This window comes from Typopeltis vanoorti, chromosome 20, assembly GCF_054136105.1.
Source record: "Typopeltis vanoorti isolate ZY-2024b chromosome 20, IOZ_Tvanoo_1.0, whole genome shotgun sequence".
Classification (NCBI taxonomy): domain Eukaryota; kingdom Metazoa; phylum Arthropoda; class Arachnida; order Uropygi; family Thelyphonidae; genus Typopeltis; species Typopeltis vanoorti.
The window spans coordinates 24183783-24201324 of NC_143568.1; the positions used below are offsets into that span (position 1 = coordinate 24183783).

Below are 17542 nucleotides of genomic sequence, written 5' to 3' on the forward strand. Positions count from 1 at the left end.
ATGCTTTACCTTATGCTCACTTACATCTTGTTTGAAAGTATAGCCAAAAATGTTATTTATTCCCTTATGGGATCACGGACGTATCTTCGAAAGAATGTAACATGAAAAGACGTAAGTAGAGTGATAACTGTATATTACTATGTATCCTTCTCCTCTGTCCAATTAAGAAATTACTTTATTGTAATAAGTAAGTAGATTAATAAAACATGACCTCTCTCTTTAGCAAATCCATGCTGTCCATCAAAGATAATATCATTGTCAATATATTGCTTATATATTTCTTGATCTCCACCCTCCACATTTCCAGGCCTGTAGCAAGATCCAGTCAAATATCTCTTTCTGTCAATCTTACAGCATATTGCCTCAAAAGCATTTCTGCTGCTTCCTTGTTGCTTTTCCACCTTATGCAGACATAATTCTTCTGCTGTGATAATCAGCACCTTTTCACTTTCCTGTTTTGTCCTTTGTGTCCTCATGAAAAGACATCATACTCTTCCATTTCTATTCCCATTAGGATATAATCCTTATTCATCCATGTTTCACTTATTCCAACAATTTTTGGATGAATAAGCTCATTTATTGAAACAATTTAATCTTTCCCATTTCTGATACTCTTGTCCTACCCACATCCCCTGTTAGTTGTGATTTCTCTGGCCAGTGGAAAGAATCCAGAGATGACTTACTAAGGTAGTTTCTGATCTCTGGAATGTCAAAAATGAAAGGTTGAGAAGATACAGTTTACAGAGTCTAGTGGATAGGAGGAAAAGGGGTGATATGATAGAGACAAGTTAGTAAGAGGTTGTTATAGGATCAATGTTGGATAGGTTTTACAGCAAACAGTAGGAGATCAGGGAAGAACCAGAGGACATTCCTGGAAGCTGCATAAGGAGGGTATGAGCAGGAAAGTGAAAAGCAGGTCTTTTGCATGCAGAGTTATGAATGACTGGAATGCCTTGCCTGAGAGTGTCGTGTCTGCAGAGAATTTGAGTGTGTTTATGGCATGGCATGTATGTATGTATGTTTGTGTGTGTGTGTGTGTGTGTGTATGTATGTATGACAAAAGGACCTCCTAGATGGGTCTTTGACTCCATGGTCTCTTGAAATAATAATAATAATAATAATATATATCTTCTGACTAATCTATTCTGTCTATATCCATGCCATTCCAATCCTCTGCTGAACATCCCATACACACATACTGCTTCTAACATCCTTTCCTCTAATGCTTTGTCTTTAGTCCACCCTGCTGGCTTCCCCTGTTCATTATGTACTTTTGTTCTCCCATCATCTCACACACACTATTACTACTATTATTTCTGTTAACAAGCACTTCACTTGCACCTTCATTTCATTCTCCTCAGCTTTCACTTTACCTCATGTCCTCTGATCTCTTGGTGACATCAAATCCATTTAAATTTAATCTGTCACTTTCTTCTCACATAGCTCTGCCAATATATCATTACTAATTATTGCTTTCTGTCTCAAATTATCATTGTCCAACCTTGGCAGCATACTGACAACCTTTTCCAACACTTTTTCTTTCTCTCTCCTCATTAACTATGTGATATCCATTGTCACATTTTTCCTTTTATCCGAGGAAATCATTTGTTCTCACAACTGCCACTAATTCCCTTGCTCATTTATTTCTCATCCAAAGCATCAGTTATCTTGCTTGAATCAGACCTTGTGGACTTTTTCATTTGCCAAACATTTAACACTGAAATTTCCTTACATCATTGCTACTTTGAGTCATTCGTCACCTCTTTTTCTCTACTTTGATTCTATCCTCGTGCCCTTTCATTCCTATCCACCAAACATGTAATCTCAGTCTATATTCCTCATCTCATTTCTCATTCTGATCATCTTGTTCTTTGGATCTTGCATCCTGGCATTGCACCCTCTGTCTTTCATGTAGTTTCTCTCCCTATTGTTCTGTCATTTCTGCCTTTCATTTCTACATTTGCTTTTATTTTTTCATTCTTACTGTCTTTCTTCCAGAGTGTCATTTGCTGTCATTCATACTTTAAGCCAACTCCACAGGCATACTTTGTTTCATTCAGTAATTCATACAGTCATTTATTTGTACTTACAATTATGAGTTATCAGTGAATTTTGCATTTACTGATAACTCATAATCTAACAAAATACTGCACCTTCTACAGGCCCACACATTCTCTTGTCTTCTGTTCAGTCTCAATAAAAATACATGCTCCACATTCTGCCATTCATACAGTCTGCTCTAGTGGCATTAAACTATTCTCGAAAAATCTATGTTGATAATTACTTTTGATCTTTGCACTGCACAGCATGCAGATCTTGTTTGTGCCTTCACTTTGTTGTTCATTCAATACCAAGTAAAATATTTAGTAAAGAGCATCAGTAATAAACCCACTATACTCAACAATCAGCAGTTATGCTAAGCTATTAAAAATGAATAAAACATTTTACTAATGCAAAATGCAATTAGGAAAATTGCAATCTGTATAACCAATTATTACACAAAATAATACTTATCACCCTGATTATCATTTCTTTTAAATCATTTTTAGTGTTTTTTTTTCTTTTCTTTTAGCTTGTGCTTGCAGTCCACAAGGCTCTGAAAGCCCAGAATGTGAACGTGGTACTGGCCAGTGTTGGTGTAAGCCAAACTTTGTTGGAAAAAATTGTAATAGATGTGTTGTAAGTTAGTAATCTATATACTTAAATTTGCTTTGGTATATTTTATCATTATTTGAATGAGAGATGGGATAAAATGAAAAATAACTGGACAAAGTGTAGCATATAGTATGAAAGTACTTTATTCTTGGATTAATCAACCAAATTTCATGAGATAGAATATTTAATTAAAATATTTCAATATTTATTTAATCTTATGAAAATGGCAATTAAATGTACTGACTGGTCACTCAGAACCTGCAAGACTTACAGATGTATTATTATGAAATGATTTAACATTGACATATTATTATTATTGCTATTATCACTGGTGTTGTTGTTGTTATTATTATTATTATTATTATTATTATTATTATTATTATTATACAGGTATCTTCATGGAGTATGAAAACTCATGAGAGACAACACACTAATTCTGTCCACACTGTGTACCTATTATACCTTTCATTGAACATATTCACTGAGAAAGCACTCATAATAGACTCTGGAACCCATTCCTCTCATTTTTCACTACCCAAGTGAAAATTCTAATCCTAGGGTGATAGTAATCACCCTCTTATTAAATTTCTAGTGACTTAACTTTGTTCTCTCCCTCTAGCCAAGTACCAGAAAATTTCCACTCCTATAAAAATCTTGTAATAACTATACATTTGTATCATATCCCATTTTTCTGCCTACAAACCAATTTCTGATCCATGAATTTCTTCTATACATGGATTCTTCTCTACCAATTCTTGATCCCAAAAGAGACTCGAGTGACCAGATCTGTGCACAGTAATCCAGATTTATTATTATTATTAATAAAATGTAATAAAAATAATAAAATTACATTCACAACTTGGTCATACAAAGTCAAATCTATCAATATGCAGATGATTCAGCACTACCAACACTCCACACAGACATTTAGATGATGCGTTTTGGTGAGTGCCAAAACACATCATCTAAACAAAATAATCATCTACTTCTACCACAATTCGTTTATAGTTAAACACAAGTGCTAATCATAAAGAACCCAAGAATCATGCACCCTGCACCACCAACGATGTATTGTCACACACATTAACCATGGCAGCTTCCACTGTTCTGAAATCACACCCATAACACATGCTAAATACCTTGGTTTCTACATACACAGCCATGTTAAATGGGCTAGAATACCTTTATAACAAACTATGCACTATTACTGCAAAATTTTTCCAAGCAAAAGATGTGATGCCAACCAGCATAGGAAAATTCATATTACATGGAATTTGTGAAACAGTACTAAGGTACGATGTAACTTTCTACATGATCACAGAAAACTATAACTAATCAAATTTAAAAAAAAAAAAAAAAAATACAAACTTCACTGAAGAATCATTTCAACAGTACTTTGGAGACCCAGTACACACAAGACAATAACGAAAAATCTAATGACAAAAACACAAAATCCTGAACATACAGAATGTAATCTTTAGTACTACTGTGTACTGTTACTAAGGCACTATTTCTAATAATGTTCACCTTGATTACAGAGATATGTATCACATAACATGACCAACTACTACAACCCTCTACACAACTAGGCGCTGTAACAACTTTTATGGAGCAGCCATGAGAGATCATCTCATGCCTACACTACCCTGCCATACAATCTAAACAGTCACAGAAAATTAAAACACAAACTATTGAAATTGTATCAGGATTATCCTATGCCTAAGTTATATGCACACATACTTAATTATTTAAATAAAGTTCTTAGTTTTTTATAAACATTTAAAATGAACAAAAAGTAAAATTTTTATTTAATCAATTGTAATTAATTTTAATTAATATTAAAATTAAAATTACTGAATGTGATGTAATAATATTATTATGTAATAAACAGATATTACTATGTAATGTATAATATTACTATGTAAAATGTAGTAATATTACTATCTATAATGTAATGATGTAATAATGTTACTATAATATTATAGTAATAATATAATATTATTATATTACTTTGAATTGAAAGATGATGATGATGATGATGATGAATATTACTTTGTAATATATGAATATTCAGTGTATGTGTGTGTGTATGTATATATATATATATATGTTAAAAATACCAAGCAATTTTAAACCTGGTTTTAAACCTGGTAGTAGTCATATATATATATATATATATATGACTACTACTATTAATTCGGAGGTTAGATATGTTCATTTTAATATAAACTGACTAAAAATCCGAGAATTATAACAAATTGAGGTTTATTTGAAAACGCAACATGCTTCGTCGGGATTGACTTCATCAGGCGTTAAGAACATAGAAAGCTATTAAAAGACACTGAAAAAAACATTGAGACACTCTAAAGCTATACAATTATAAAGCTATAATATTCGACTGTAAATTACAGTTATTATGAACTTGAGCTGTAGTCTGTGTTAAAGTTTATTGTTGTACACTTGTGCGTGTGTGGAACCACGCAATCTCCAGTATCTGATAGTAGAGCTGAAAGAGTCAGGCAAATTATAGCTGAGATTATTGTTCATATGAAGAGGATCCAAGGTGATTTCTTTTGACTTGACAATGTGGCGTTCTACCTCATCGTGGCAAATGTGTAGGTTTGAAGTTGTTGTCCAATTTACTTCATGTTGGTGGCTTTCTATATATATATATATATATATATATATATATATATATATATATATATATATATATATATCAGGGACAAATATTCCTGGTGTGCTGGGTGTGAGGTGTATCATGGATATTATATTTTTGCATTTATTCTTGTTAAAGACCCCCCCCCTCCAGTTGTTTCCTGGCTTCACGTGATTCCTAAAATTAAACATAATATACTAATGCTTAATCAAAAAGACACTTTTCGATGCATAACCATTACATCACATTCATGTTAATAGCCCAGGTGTGCTGTTACAAATACAGACACCTTTGAGCCCTTTAAACACACATGCAGATGGCACAGAGTGTCAAATTCCAGTGGTTTTAAATGGCCCAGAAGGTGAGGCAATTGTGTGTGTGTGTGTGTGTGTGTGTGTGTGTGTGTGTGTGTGTGTGTGTGTGTGTGTGTGTGTGTGTGTGTGTGTGTGTGTGTGTGCTGAGACGATAGCACCCAGAAGTTGTTAGTGGCTGTGATTGGTTATTATGTGAAGCAATCCAATTGAACGTTGTCATTTGTTATGAGTTGCTGTTTTTGTTTTCTGAGTTTCATATGCATGAAATGTGAACTGACATGTTTATGATACCAATATAGACAAGTTTAAATATATATTTATAATTTCCAGAAATAATTTATAACTTTTTTGCCCATATTTACAATCTGAAACAGTGTATATGATGTACTGAATGTCCCGTTTAAATGTCCAGATTGTATGATTATAGTCAAAGGAGGTTGGAACCTGTGTATAATAAGTAAGTAAAATGAATTATTTCAGTCTTTCTTTGGTTCAATCCGGAAAAGTAATAATGTCCCAAGTATTTACTTTTTCCTATTTCTGTGTGTATTATATGGCTGGATTTAAAAATCATATCAAATTCAAATGATTCGTGTCTCACTTTAATATTTGCCAATGATAATCTTATCTCACTACAAAGTGTAAACTCTTTGTGCATCTCACATACAAGGCACATGTGAAGCACAGCTGTGGTTCATTTGATCTTTATGCTTTAATATTAACTGATAAATTAAAGCATTCAAATTTATCCTACATTGCATTGGACCAATTAAGATGAGCGTTGATGTGCTATGCGCTCTTAAAACTTTCATACATCAATAAAAATGCAATCATATGGTCAAATTGATGTGAAATTAATGTTGATATATATATATATATATATATATATATATATATATATATATCAACATAAAATACCAAAATACCAGACCTCCATGGAGTCAAAAGACTCATTTTATGAGAGATACACACTATTGCACATAAAGCTCATCAACTCATTTAAACTCTTCCTCTACTCACAAGGCTTTGCAAACTGCATGCCTTCAGTCTGTCTTCATATCCCAAATCCTAAACACCATCACCACCGTAGTCAGTTTTCTCTGGACCCTTTCAAATATATCCTTATTACCATGAAAACCAGGGGACAAAATCTGTCACAATAGTTCATGTGATGCCTGATCAAGGCCTTATAGGGTGGAACAAGAACCTTTTTATTTCTGTATGTTAAGGTCCTCTGCATCATTGCCTGGGGCAAATTGTGGTAAAGGTGGTCTGATCGCTTGCCTTAATATCCCATAATGCAAAGCACATCTCCTTGTGGACATGTATAATGCTATGCATTAAGGGAAGGGTCACAACCCAGACTTTTCGACCTTTATTGAGGTGCTGTTTAAGTAAAGACCTTCTAAAAATTAGGCAGTGCCCCAGACCACTCCCTACAAGTGACAAAGGACCATCCAACTCAGCAGTGGCTCCACTCAATGACAGGCTCACCCCACCACCAAGTAGAGCCATAATCTCAGCAGTGCCCCCCCCCCCCCCACTCAGAGACAGGCAAAACCTATCTCCAAGCAGAGCCTTTCACATCTCAGGAAAAGCAATGGCTTCTGCACAAAGGCACATCGGTGGGAACCAGATCCAGAGGTGGTGTGATACTAAGGTGGAAGTAATGCAGAAGTCATATCACCATATACCAGTTGCCAAAAGGTATCAACACCTTATTATTAAAATTCTCTGGATTAGAGATAGTTGATGGAAGGTTTTCACTTGGCTATGCTACCAATTATATATTTGATTTAATCCAAATGCTTTGCATCCAAGTGCTTTGCATTATGGGATACTATGGCAAGTGATCAGAACTTTTATCACCTTTGTCACGAGTTTCACCAGTCCTGAAAATAATTCAGGCGCAAACTTCTTTTGCTTACACTTGGATATGAAATGATTGTGATGGTGGGCACGAATGACGTGAGAGGCAGTGTAAATCGGATGACGAGAGATCTGAGATTCTTGCTTGAATTTGTGCAAAAGAAAATGCAGAGAGGGAAGATTGTGTGTGTGTTGCCCAGGTATGATAGTGACGAGCTGAGCAGAAGAGCAGCAATACTGAATAGCATAATAGCCAGAATGGGTGAGAAGAGAGGATTGGAATACGTGGATGCTTGGAGGGTGTTTGAGAACAGAAGGGAACTGTATGATAGAGACTGCTTGCATTTGAATGAGGAAGGATGAAGGCATCTGGAAAGATTGCTGTTTTCTGAACGAGTTGGTGTGTCAATGCAGGGAAACTAGAATTCCCAGGGTGGATGGTAGAAGGGATGGCCTCTTGTGGGAATGGGTGCTTGGGGGAAGGGGGATGACATCAGGTAACATTGAGCCCATTGGGGTCGAGAGGGGACAATGATAGGTATAGAAGCAGTGACATTTTTATGCTCTATACTAATGCCAGGAGTATCTGAAATAAAGGAGATGAATTGGTGGTTCTGATAGCATCAACCTGGGCAAAGATTATTGGGATCTCTGAGACATGGTTGATGGAGGATGATATAATAACCCGAATTGAAGTGGCAGGGTACAACATTTTTCGGCATGATAGGAAAGGAAAACATGGTGGTGGCGTACTGCTTATGATAAGTGATGACTTATGTTCTCTAAGAGTGGAGGCTTTGGAAGGCAGTGACACAGGTGGTTTTGAAAGCATATGGTGGGAGATAGAAGTGGCCAACACAGGATATTTAGTGGGTTGTTGCTATAGACCAGGGAGCACAGAAGGTGGGGACCGGGAGATGTTAAGGCAATTGAGCTTGGCAAGTTTAAGAAGAATGATTGTTGTGGGAGATTTTAACTACAGCAGTACAAGCTGGGAAGAGGAAAATGCAAGTAGTAAGAAGGGGATAGAATTTCTGGAATTCTTGAGGGACAAATGTCTTCAGCAGCATGTAATAGAGGGAACAAGAGATTCAAGAGTTTTGGATTTGGTCATAGGATCAGAAGAGCTGATAATAACTGAGACGACATCTCTCCCACCAGTCGGAGAGAGTGACCATGTGGTTTTGACTTGGAAGATGAACAGACATGCAGGTGTATCAAAGAAAAGGGAACGAATGTGGAATTATAAGACGGGCATCAACTAGGTGCAGTTCCATGGAGGGCAGAATTGGAAGGACAGGATATCATTAGTGTCTGGGAAATTGTGAAAGAATATTTATTAGCAGCAATAGTAAGCTGTATTCCACAGGTGAAGAAGCGGACACAATTTGGTGTAAAGTGGATGACAAACGATATCAAACAGGAACTGCAGTTGAAAAAGAGATTATGGAAGATATATAAGGAGAGAAGTGGAGGGTAGCTACATGAAGAATATAAGACTCAGGCCAGGAGAGTGACCAGAATGGTGAGAAAAGCAAAACTGGAATATGAGAAGAGATTGGCACTAAGATCCAAAGAAAATCCTAGGGAATTTTTTAGCTATGTGGCCAGTAGGCAGAGAAACGATTGTGGAAGAATGACATTGTGGGATAAAAATGGGAATAGAGTGACTGATGCAGAGGACATCGTGAAGTTGTTCGATAAATACTTTATTGGAGTATTTCATCCTGGAGGAGGTTTTAATACTAGAGAGATAGGGCAGGTTCAGGGTTTAGAGGTGCAAGAGGAGAGTGTGTTCCAAATACTGAGTACTCTGGACACCAGCAAAGCTTTTGGGCTGGATGGTATTTCATCACGGATTTTGAGAAAATGTGCTAAAGAACTGATAGCTCCATTGACCTGGCTTTTCAATAAAAGTCTGGCTGTGGGAAAGGTACCCAGGGAATGGAAGGAAATCGAGATAGCGCAGCTGCACAAGGGTGGTAGCAGACTGGAGGTGTCTAATTATAGGCCTGTTTCTGTGTCTTCAGAAACAGGCCTATAATTAGTGAGGGACTAGAAACAAGTTTATAGTCCCTCACTAATTTCTCCGAAATTAGTGAGGGACTATATACAGCATTGGGCAGATGAGGTTAATGTTATCTGTGAGAATCAACATGGATTTGTTAAAGGGCCCTCTTGCTTTAGTAATATGATTGCCTTTTATAATAAAGTGACAAGACCAGTTGATGAGGGAAAGGCATGTACTGCCATTTTTTTTTTGGATTTTGCAAAGGCGTTTGACATGGTGCCACATGATAAGCTGATATTTAATATTTAAGTTGCAGCACATGTGTTTAAATGTTGGGTTAGTCAAATGGATTCAGGATTGGCTGACTGATAGGTATCAGAGAGCTGTGTATGGTGGAGCAATATCAAGGAAGCAGAAGGTTACAAGTGGGATTCCACAGGGATCACTACTGGGACCTGTATTATTCAACCTTTATATCAATGATATTGTCAATGGATTGCAAGGGGAAATTCAGTTGTTTGCAGATGAGGTGAAGCAGGGAAGGGTTATTAGTAATTGTGCAGATGTGGTAGCCCTGCAAGAGGATTTGAATAAGCTAGATAGATGGATAAATGAATGGGTGGAAGGAACAGCGGAAAGGAGTCATGACAAGGGGCCATCCCAGTAAGTTACGAATGGAAACTGTGAGAAAGAGGGTGAAGAGTTGTTTCTTTGCATGGTGGTGGTTGAACCATGGAATGCATTGCCTGATAGAGTGGTGAGAGCAAGAATGGCCAATGCATTTAAGGAATGATATGACAGACTTTGTGTTTCCTATGAGTGACCTCCCTCAATGAGTCTTGATAGACTTGTGTTTCTTAGAAAGGACCTCCCACGATGAGTGTTTTTTGACTCCATGGAGGCCTGAATAATAATAATAATAATTACATTTGGTTTAATCCTTTATCCAAGTGTAATCAAACAAAGTTTGCACCTGAAGTATTTTCAGGACTGCAGCAACTCATGGTAAAGTGGTATAAATTCTGATCATTTGCCTTAGTCTCCATAATAATCAAAAGCACATATCCTTGCAGACATTTATAATGCTATGCATTAAAGGAAGATGCCACTACCCAGAATGGTTTTGACCTTTATTGAGGTCTTGCCAGTGGGAGCCATACTCAGAGGTGGTGATACCAAGGTGGAAGTAATGCAGAAGTCATATCACAATATACCAGTTGCCAAAAGGTGTCAACACCTTATTATTAAAATTCTCTGGATTAGAGATAGTTGATGGAAGTTTTTTCACTTGGCTATGCTACCAATTATATATTTGGTTTAATCTTTTATTATTATTATAGTATTAGTATTATTATTAAGGCCTCCATGAAGTCAAAAGACTTATCGTGGGAGGTCGTTTTTAGGAAACACAAAAAATTTATCATACCACTCTTTGAACCCATTGACCGTTCTTGCTCCAACCACTCTCTCAGGCAATGTATTCCAAGGTTCATCCACCCTCCATGCAAAGAAACCACTCCTCACCCTCTTTCTCACAGTTTCCTTTCGTAACTTACTGGGATGGCCCCTTGTCATCGCTCCTTCCTGCTGTTCAACCAAGCAAAAGAACTCCTCAGTGTCAACCTTGTAACCACCTCTCAACAGTTTAAAAGTCTCAATCATATCACCTCTCCTTCTTTTATCCACCAAACTCTGCAGCCCACACTCCCTCAGCTAATCCTCATAACTAACATTGTACAGTCCCAACACCATCTTTGTTTTCCGCCTTTGTACTCTTTCCACAGTTAATTTATCCCCTTCAAATTCTGGGAACCAGATCTGAGAACAATAGTCTAAGTGTGGTCTGATCAGAGTCTTATACAACGGAATGATAGCCATTTTATCTCTGCAGGTCAGTGTCCTCATAATTGCAGCAATCCTCTGTGTTACCTTCACCACCTTTGCAATATGTCCCCTAAATTTCAGGTTTCTATCAATCATCAACCCCAGATCTCTTGTCTCTCCTGCTTCCTCCAGTTTAACTCCTACCATAGAGTATGCAGCATCCCATCAATGTGTCCCAACCTCAAGACCTTACATTTTGTTGCATTAAACTGACACCCCCATTCATTTGCCCATCTATCTAGCTTATTCAAATCCTCTTGCAGGGCTACCACATCTGCACTATTACTAATAATCCTTCCCAGCTTTGCATCATCTGCAAACAACTGAATATCCCCTTGCAATCCACGGACAATGTCATTAATATAAAGGTTAAACAATATTGGTCCTAGTACTGAGCCCTGTGGAACCCCACTTGTAACCTTCTGCTTCCTTGATATTGCTCCACCATACACAACTCTCTGATACCTATCAGACAGCCAATCCTGAATCCAGTTGACCAGTCTGACATCCAGACCCATGTGCTGCAACCTGAATATCAGCTTATCATGTGGCACTCTGTTAAATGCCTTTGCTATGTCTAGGAAAATGGCAGTATGTGCCTTTCCCTCATCTAATGCTCTTGTAACTTTATCATAAAAGGCTAGCATATTGCTAAAACAAGAGCACCCCTTCACAGATCCATGTTGACTCTCACACATAACATTACCCTCATCTTCCCAATGCTGTATGCGTTCCCTCACTACCTTCTCCAAGATCTTACTAACTACTGATGACACAAACTGGCCTATAATTAGACACTTCCAGTCTGCTACCGCCCTTATGCAATGCACTATCTTACCTTCCTTCCATTCCATGGGTACCCTTCCCGCAGCCAGACTTTCATTGAAAAGCCACATCTAAGGCACTGTTATTTCCCTTGCACATTCTCTCAAAACTCGTGGTGAAATACCATCCCTTCCCACAGCTTTACTAACATCGAGAGTACTCAGTATGTGGAACACACTCTCCTCCTGCACCTCTAAACCTCGAACCTTCCCTATCCCTCTAGTATTCAAATTGACTCCTCTAGGATGAAATACTCCAATAAAGTGTTCATTGAACAATTCCACTATGTCATCTGCATCAGTCACTCTATTCCCATTTTTATCCTACAATGTCATTCTTCCACAGTCATTTCTCGTCCTACTGGCCACATAGCTAAAAAATTTCCTAGGATTTTCTTTGGATCTAAGGGCATCTGATCACATCACAATGTGTGCAAGGTGACCTCTGAATTTCATATCCTTGTCCATCAACACTCCAAAATCTCTTGTCTCTGTTAAATACATTTGGTCAGCAAAATTTCCTGACCAAATGTACACTTAGAAGACCAAGAGATCCATTTGTCTCTTTGGTGAAAAAGAGACACAAGGACTGAATAATATAAGAGATTACCCAAAGAAATCAGAAAAGCCATCAGACAGATCAAGGAAAATTGTTACGCTAATAAATTTGAAAAGATAAGAGTACCAAATGAGGCATAATTATAAAAGGATGTTTCATTTAGTTCATGAACTAAAGCAGAAGTTTAAGCACAAATTGAATGCCATCAAAGACAGGAATGTAGCAGTATACTAACAGAATTTTAAATCAAAAACAGATGGAAAGAGTACTCTGAGTAAGTGATAAGGATGAGGAAAATTTGGATAAGGAAAACACCAGAGAGGATAAGGAAAGTTTGGAGGATTCCTCTCACCAGGAAAATTTAGTTTGGAACCTCTTCCACTTAGGCATGAGGTTGAAAGAGCAGTTAAACAGCTCAACAACAGTTAAGTCCCTGAGTGCAGATGGAGCCCCATTAAAGTTAATTAAAAGTATTTTCATAGATGCATTGTGAGGAGATATGGGAGACAAGATCATGACCTACAGTTTGAAAGAAGTCCGTTTTCATACCACTGCATAAAAAGGGAGGTATGAAGGATTGCAAGAACTATAGAATTATTAGTTTAATATCGCATGTAAGCAACATTTTATTAAAGATCATTCTAAACAGGTGTGAGGCCAAATTTGAGGTAGTGCTGCCAGAGGAACAAGCAGGTTTCATGAAAGGAAAGGGTACCGGAGATCAGATACTTTGCCTTAGAAAGATCAATGAAAAGTATAAAGAATTTAGACTCCCTATGATAATGTGTTTCATAGCCTACTCCAAAACTTTGGACTGTGTTCAGCATATGAAATTGTAGGAGGTAATGAAAACAATGGGTTTTCATCAACACATTATCAGATTGACAACTAACTTGTACAGTGAACAAAGCCATGGTAAGAACAGGTGTTGGATCAACTGATTGGCTTTAGGTTAGCATAGAAAGTTAGGCAAAATTGCCTATTTCCTCCTCACCTGTTTAGTATCTAAACTGAGGACATTATGTATATAGCATTGGATGAGCTTAACACAAGAACTTATTTGTATAAGTGACAGATTGATCAGTAATCTTATTTATGTCGATGACAGCAACAAATGGCTTGGATAGGATTGGGACAAATAAACTCAATCACTGAAACCATTTCAATCCATTTATTTATGATACTTCTGGCATTTATAAACGAACATAGCAGTTCATTTTTAGGTCTATAGCCAGTCCTATCCAAGCCATGTTTTGGTTGTGATTTTCTCATCAAACCTGCCCAATCATCTTTATCACCCCTACCAGATATATATTTGCTCAGTCTCAACTTTCCCACCCACATTGCAATATACTCCACTTCATATGCACACATTCACTGCCACTTTCAATATCCACTCTCCCTATGTCATTTCTCCCTGTCCACCCGAGTTTCCCTCGTTTCCCTGTTCCTTTTGTATTCCCATTCTCTCTTCATCTCTCACACTACTACTGTTTCCACTGCCACGTACTTCTGTCTCTTCAGTACCACTGTCCTAATTTTTCCCTTCATCTCTTTCTTCTGATGTCTTGCACACATCACACACTGTTCTTCCATCCAGGAACACTTTCTCCAGTACACTCACTCCAAAGCCATTTAAATCCAATCCATCATGCCTATATAATTTCATTCTTCCCTCAAACACATGACATACAATCATAAACTGCACTCCCTTCTCCTCACACTGCTCCGCTAGCATACCATTCGTGATTTTGGCTCTCCGTCACAACTCATCATTGTCATACCTTAGCATCACACTAATAACCTTTTCTACTGCACTGTTATCTTTCACTCTTTTCAATAGTCTCCTGATATTCATCCTCACATCCTTCTTATGTCCACGTAGATCACTCATCCCCACAATCACGTCTAACTCTCTTGCTCGTTTCTTCCTTATGTCCAACACCTTAATTATCCTACTCATTCTCCCACCTGTATAGTAGACATTATGGACTCTGTCAGTAACCAATCCTTTAATTATGGTCTCCATATACTGCTGTCCTGGAATCACTTGTTGCCTCTTTTACTCTTTTTTCTTTCATTCTTCTCTTCTCTTGCACACTGTCATTAGTTTCCACTAGACACCTAACCATGGGTAGCTCGTGCATAGGCACTGTGGAACTGCAGCACCCCAAATTATTCTCAATATTTAAATATATTTATTCATTTATTTATATTTGCTTGTAATATTTAATTTTATCATCAACAATTGTATACAATTCTCTTATTTTGTATAAAAAATAATAGAAATCCATCTTATAGCACTCAGAAGGGCGAAGGATGCTAGCAGCACTGTGTTTACCACAGTGCCATATTGCTACGCATGCAATGTAGCACTCATCTGGGAGGTCCTTTTATCACGCGCACACACACACACACACACACACACACACACACACACACACACACAGATCATCATACCGTGCTTTAAACACATTCAAATTCTCTACAGACACCATACTCTCAGGCAAGACATTCCAGTCATTCACAACTCTGCATGCAAAACAACCCTGCTTCTCACTCACTTGCTCACACCATCTTTATACAGTTTCCAGGGATAACCTCTGGTTCTCCCCTGATATGCTCCTATTTTCTGTAGAACCTCTCCAGCATTGATCCTATAACAACCCCTTACTAACTTGTAGGTCTCTATCATATCTCCCCTCTTCCTCCTGTCCACCAGACTCGGCAAGTTGCATCTTCTCAGTCTTTCCTCATACTCGAAATTCCAGAGGTTAGAAACTACCTTAGTCAGTCTCCTCTATGCCCTTTCCAACATCTCTTCGTTCTTTTGTAAACCAGGTGACCAAATCTGGGCACAATAGTCCATGTGTGGCCTAATCAAATCCTTATACAATGGAACAAGAATCTCCCTACTTCTACAAGTCAGTGTCCTCTGCATCATTCCCAGAAGCCTTTGTGTTGTCTTCACGATTTTGGCAATGTGTCCCCTAAATTTCAGAGCCTTATCCACTATCACCTACAGATCTCTTATTTCCTCCACCTCCGACAATATATCCTCGCCAAGTATAAATTCTGCATCCCATCTTTGTTTCCCAAATTTCAAAGCCTTACATGTTGCAACATTAACCTCACATCCCCATTCCCATGCCCAATCACTCAATTTATTCAAGTCTTCTTGTAAGGCCACAATGTCTTCTCTACTCTTCATGGTTCATCCCAACTTTGCATCATCTGCAAACAACTGAATAATGGAATTGGTTATTTCCACTTCTCTTATGCTTCCTCATAATGCCCTTTTTCTCTGTATCGCATGTTTAATCTCTTTATTCATCCATTTCACATCTAGCTTATTTAACATTCTCACCCTTGGAATACATTTAGACATTGCATCTACTAGATAGTTTTTGAAAATCCCCCAAGCTGCATTGATCTCTTTTCCATTTAACTCCTCATTCCATGCTACTCCCGCAAGCTGTCTCCTGAGCTCTTCATAATCATTCCCCCCCCCCCTCCCTTGTAGTTCCACATATACCCTTTTCTTACAGAAGTCTCACACTGCTGGCAACCATCAAGGTAATCACCTCATGGTCACTCTCACCAAGGAATGTACCATTCCTGTAGCAAAGCTTACACAGGCCAGACAGGTAGAGTTATGAATTTAGCAATGTGAACACTGTAGCAGCATAATACAAATGAAGGGATAATTCAGCCCCAACTGCTCATGCCGTCACAGAACATCACGAAATGGATTTACCATTAGCATTGATGCCTTATTTGAATAATAACCTTTACCTGTTTTATTTTTTTATGGGGCGAATTTATTATTATTATTATTATTGTACGAGCTCGAGCTCCTCCATAGAGTTCGAAGACTCATCGCAGGAAATTCACAACTGACTCTGCCAACCCATTCAACTCATTCACAACTCTACAAGCAAAAAATCTTGTCTTCAAACCCCTAATAACCACAACTTTATTCAACTTCCATGGATGATCCCTTGTTCTGGTTCTCCATCCAAGTGTTGAAACATTTCCCCTGCATCAGTCCTATAAAACCATTTAAGCATCTTAAATATTTCTCTCATATCCCTCTTTTTTCCCTATCAACCAACTTCTGCAATTTACACATTCTCAATCTATCTTCATAGGGAACAATTCACAGACCACTCACCATCTTGGCCACTCACCTCTGAATCTTTTCCACCACTTCGTGTGTAGAGGCTTAAGTGCTGTGAGGACATCATGTTGGAGGCTTAATGGATTTTTTACAACACTCAAAAAGAATTAAAATAGAATTTAATACTTCCTATATTTCATCCTAGTCACTAGGACATCTACGGGGATTACAAAAACAATTAATGTAACATGCACACACAAATCTTACAATACTAAGCCCAACCACGTGGGTGACACTAAAGACCTATCTAGTTGGAGTGCCCTCTAAGGGTGGTAGTAGGTGGCCTGGAATGTAAGGTGGGATCTCTGGTGATGAGTGTTTCATAAATCTTTGGAAGCTTAATGCAACCGTATTTATTAAGATTTGGTTGGTTTCTGAGAGCTGCTACTTCTAAGAAAAGTCTCTCTTTCTTGAATTTGCTGTGGTGGAGCATGGTGGTTTTCTTCCATGATACTCTGTGGGTGGTGTCCAAGACATGGTCAGCCAAGCTTGAATGGCCATAGTTGTGTTTACAGATGTAAGACTTGTGTTCCTCCAGGCGGATGAATGCTGATCTGCCTGTCTGTCCAAAGTACGCCAGCTTACAG

The 17542-nt window shown here is 37.8% G+C and overlaps 1 protein-coding gene across 1 annotated transcript in view; it reads left to right on the top strand.

Annotated features, from left to right (window-relative positions):
• LOC150095284 (laminin subunit alpha-1-like) overlaps positions 1-17542 on the top strand; it is a 1249242-nt gene that overhangs the window by 397901 nt on the left and 833799 nt on the right. Inside the window, exon 20 of the mRNA XM_090410638.1 lies at positions 2573-2679. Coding sequence (XP_090266764.1) covers positions 2573-2679 — 107 coding nt within the window. The remainder of the gene's footprint in view (positions 1-2572; positions 2680-17542) is intronic.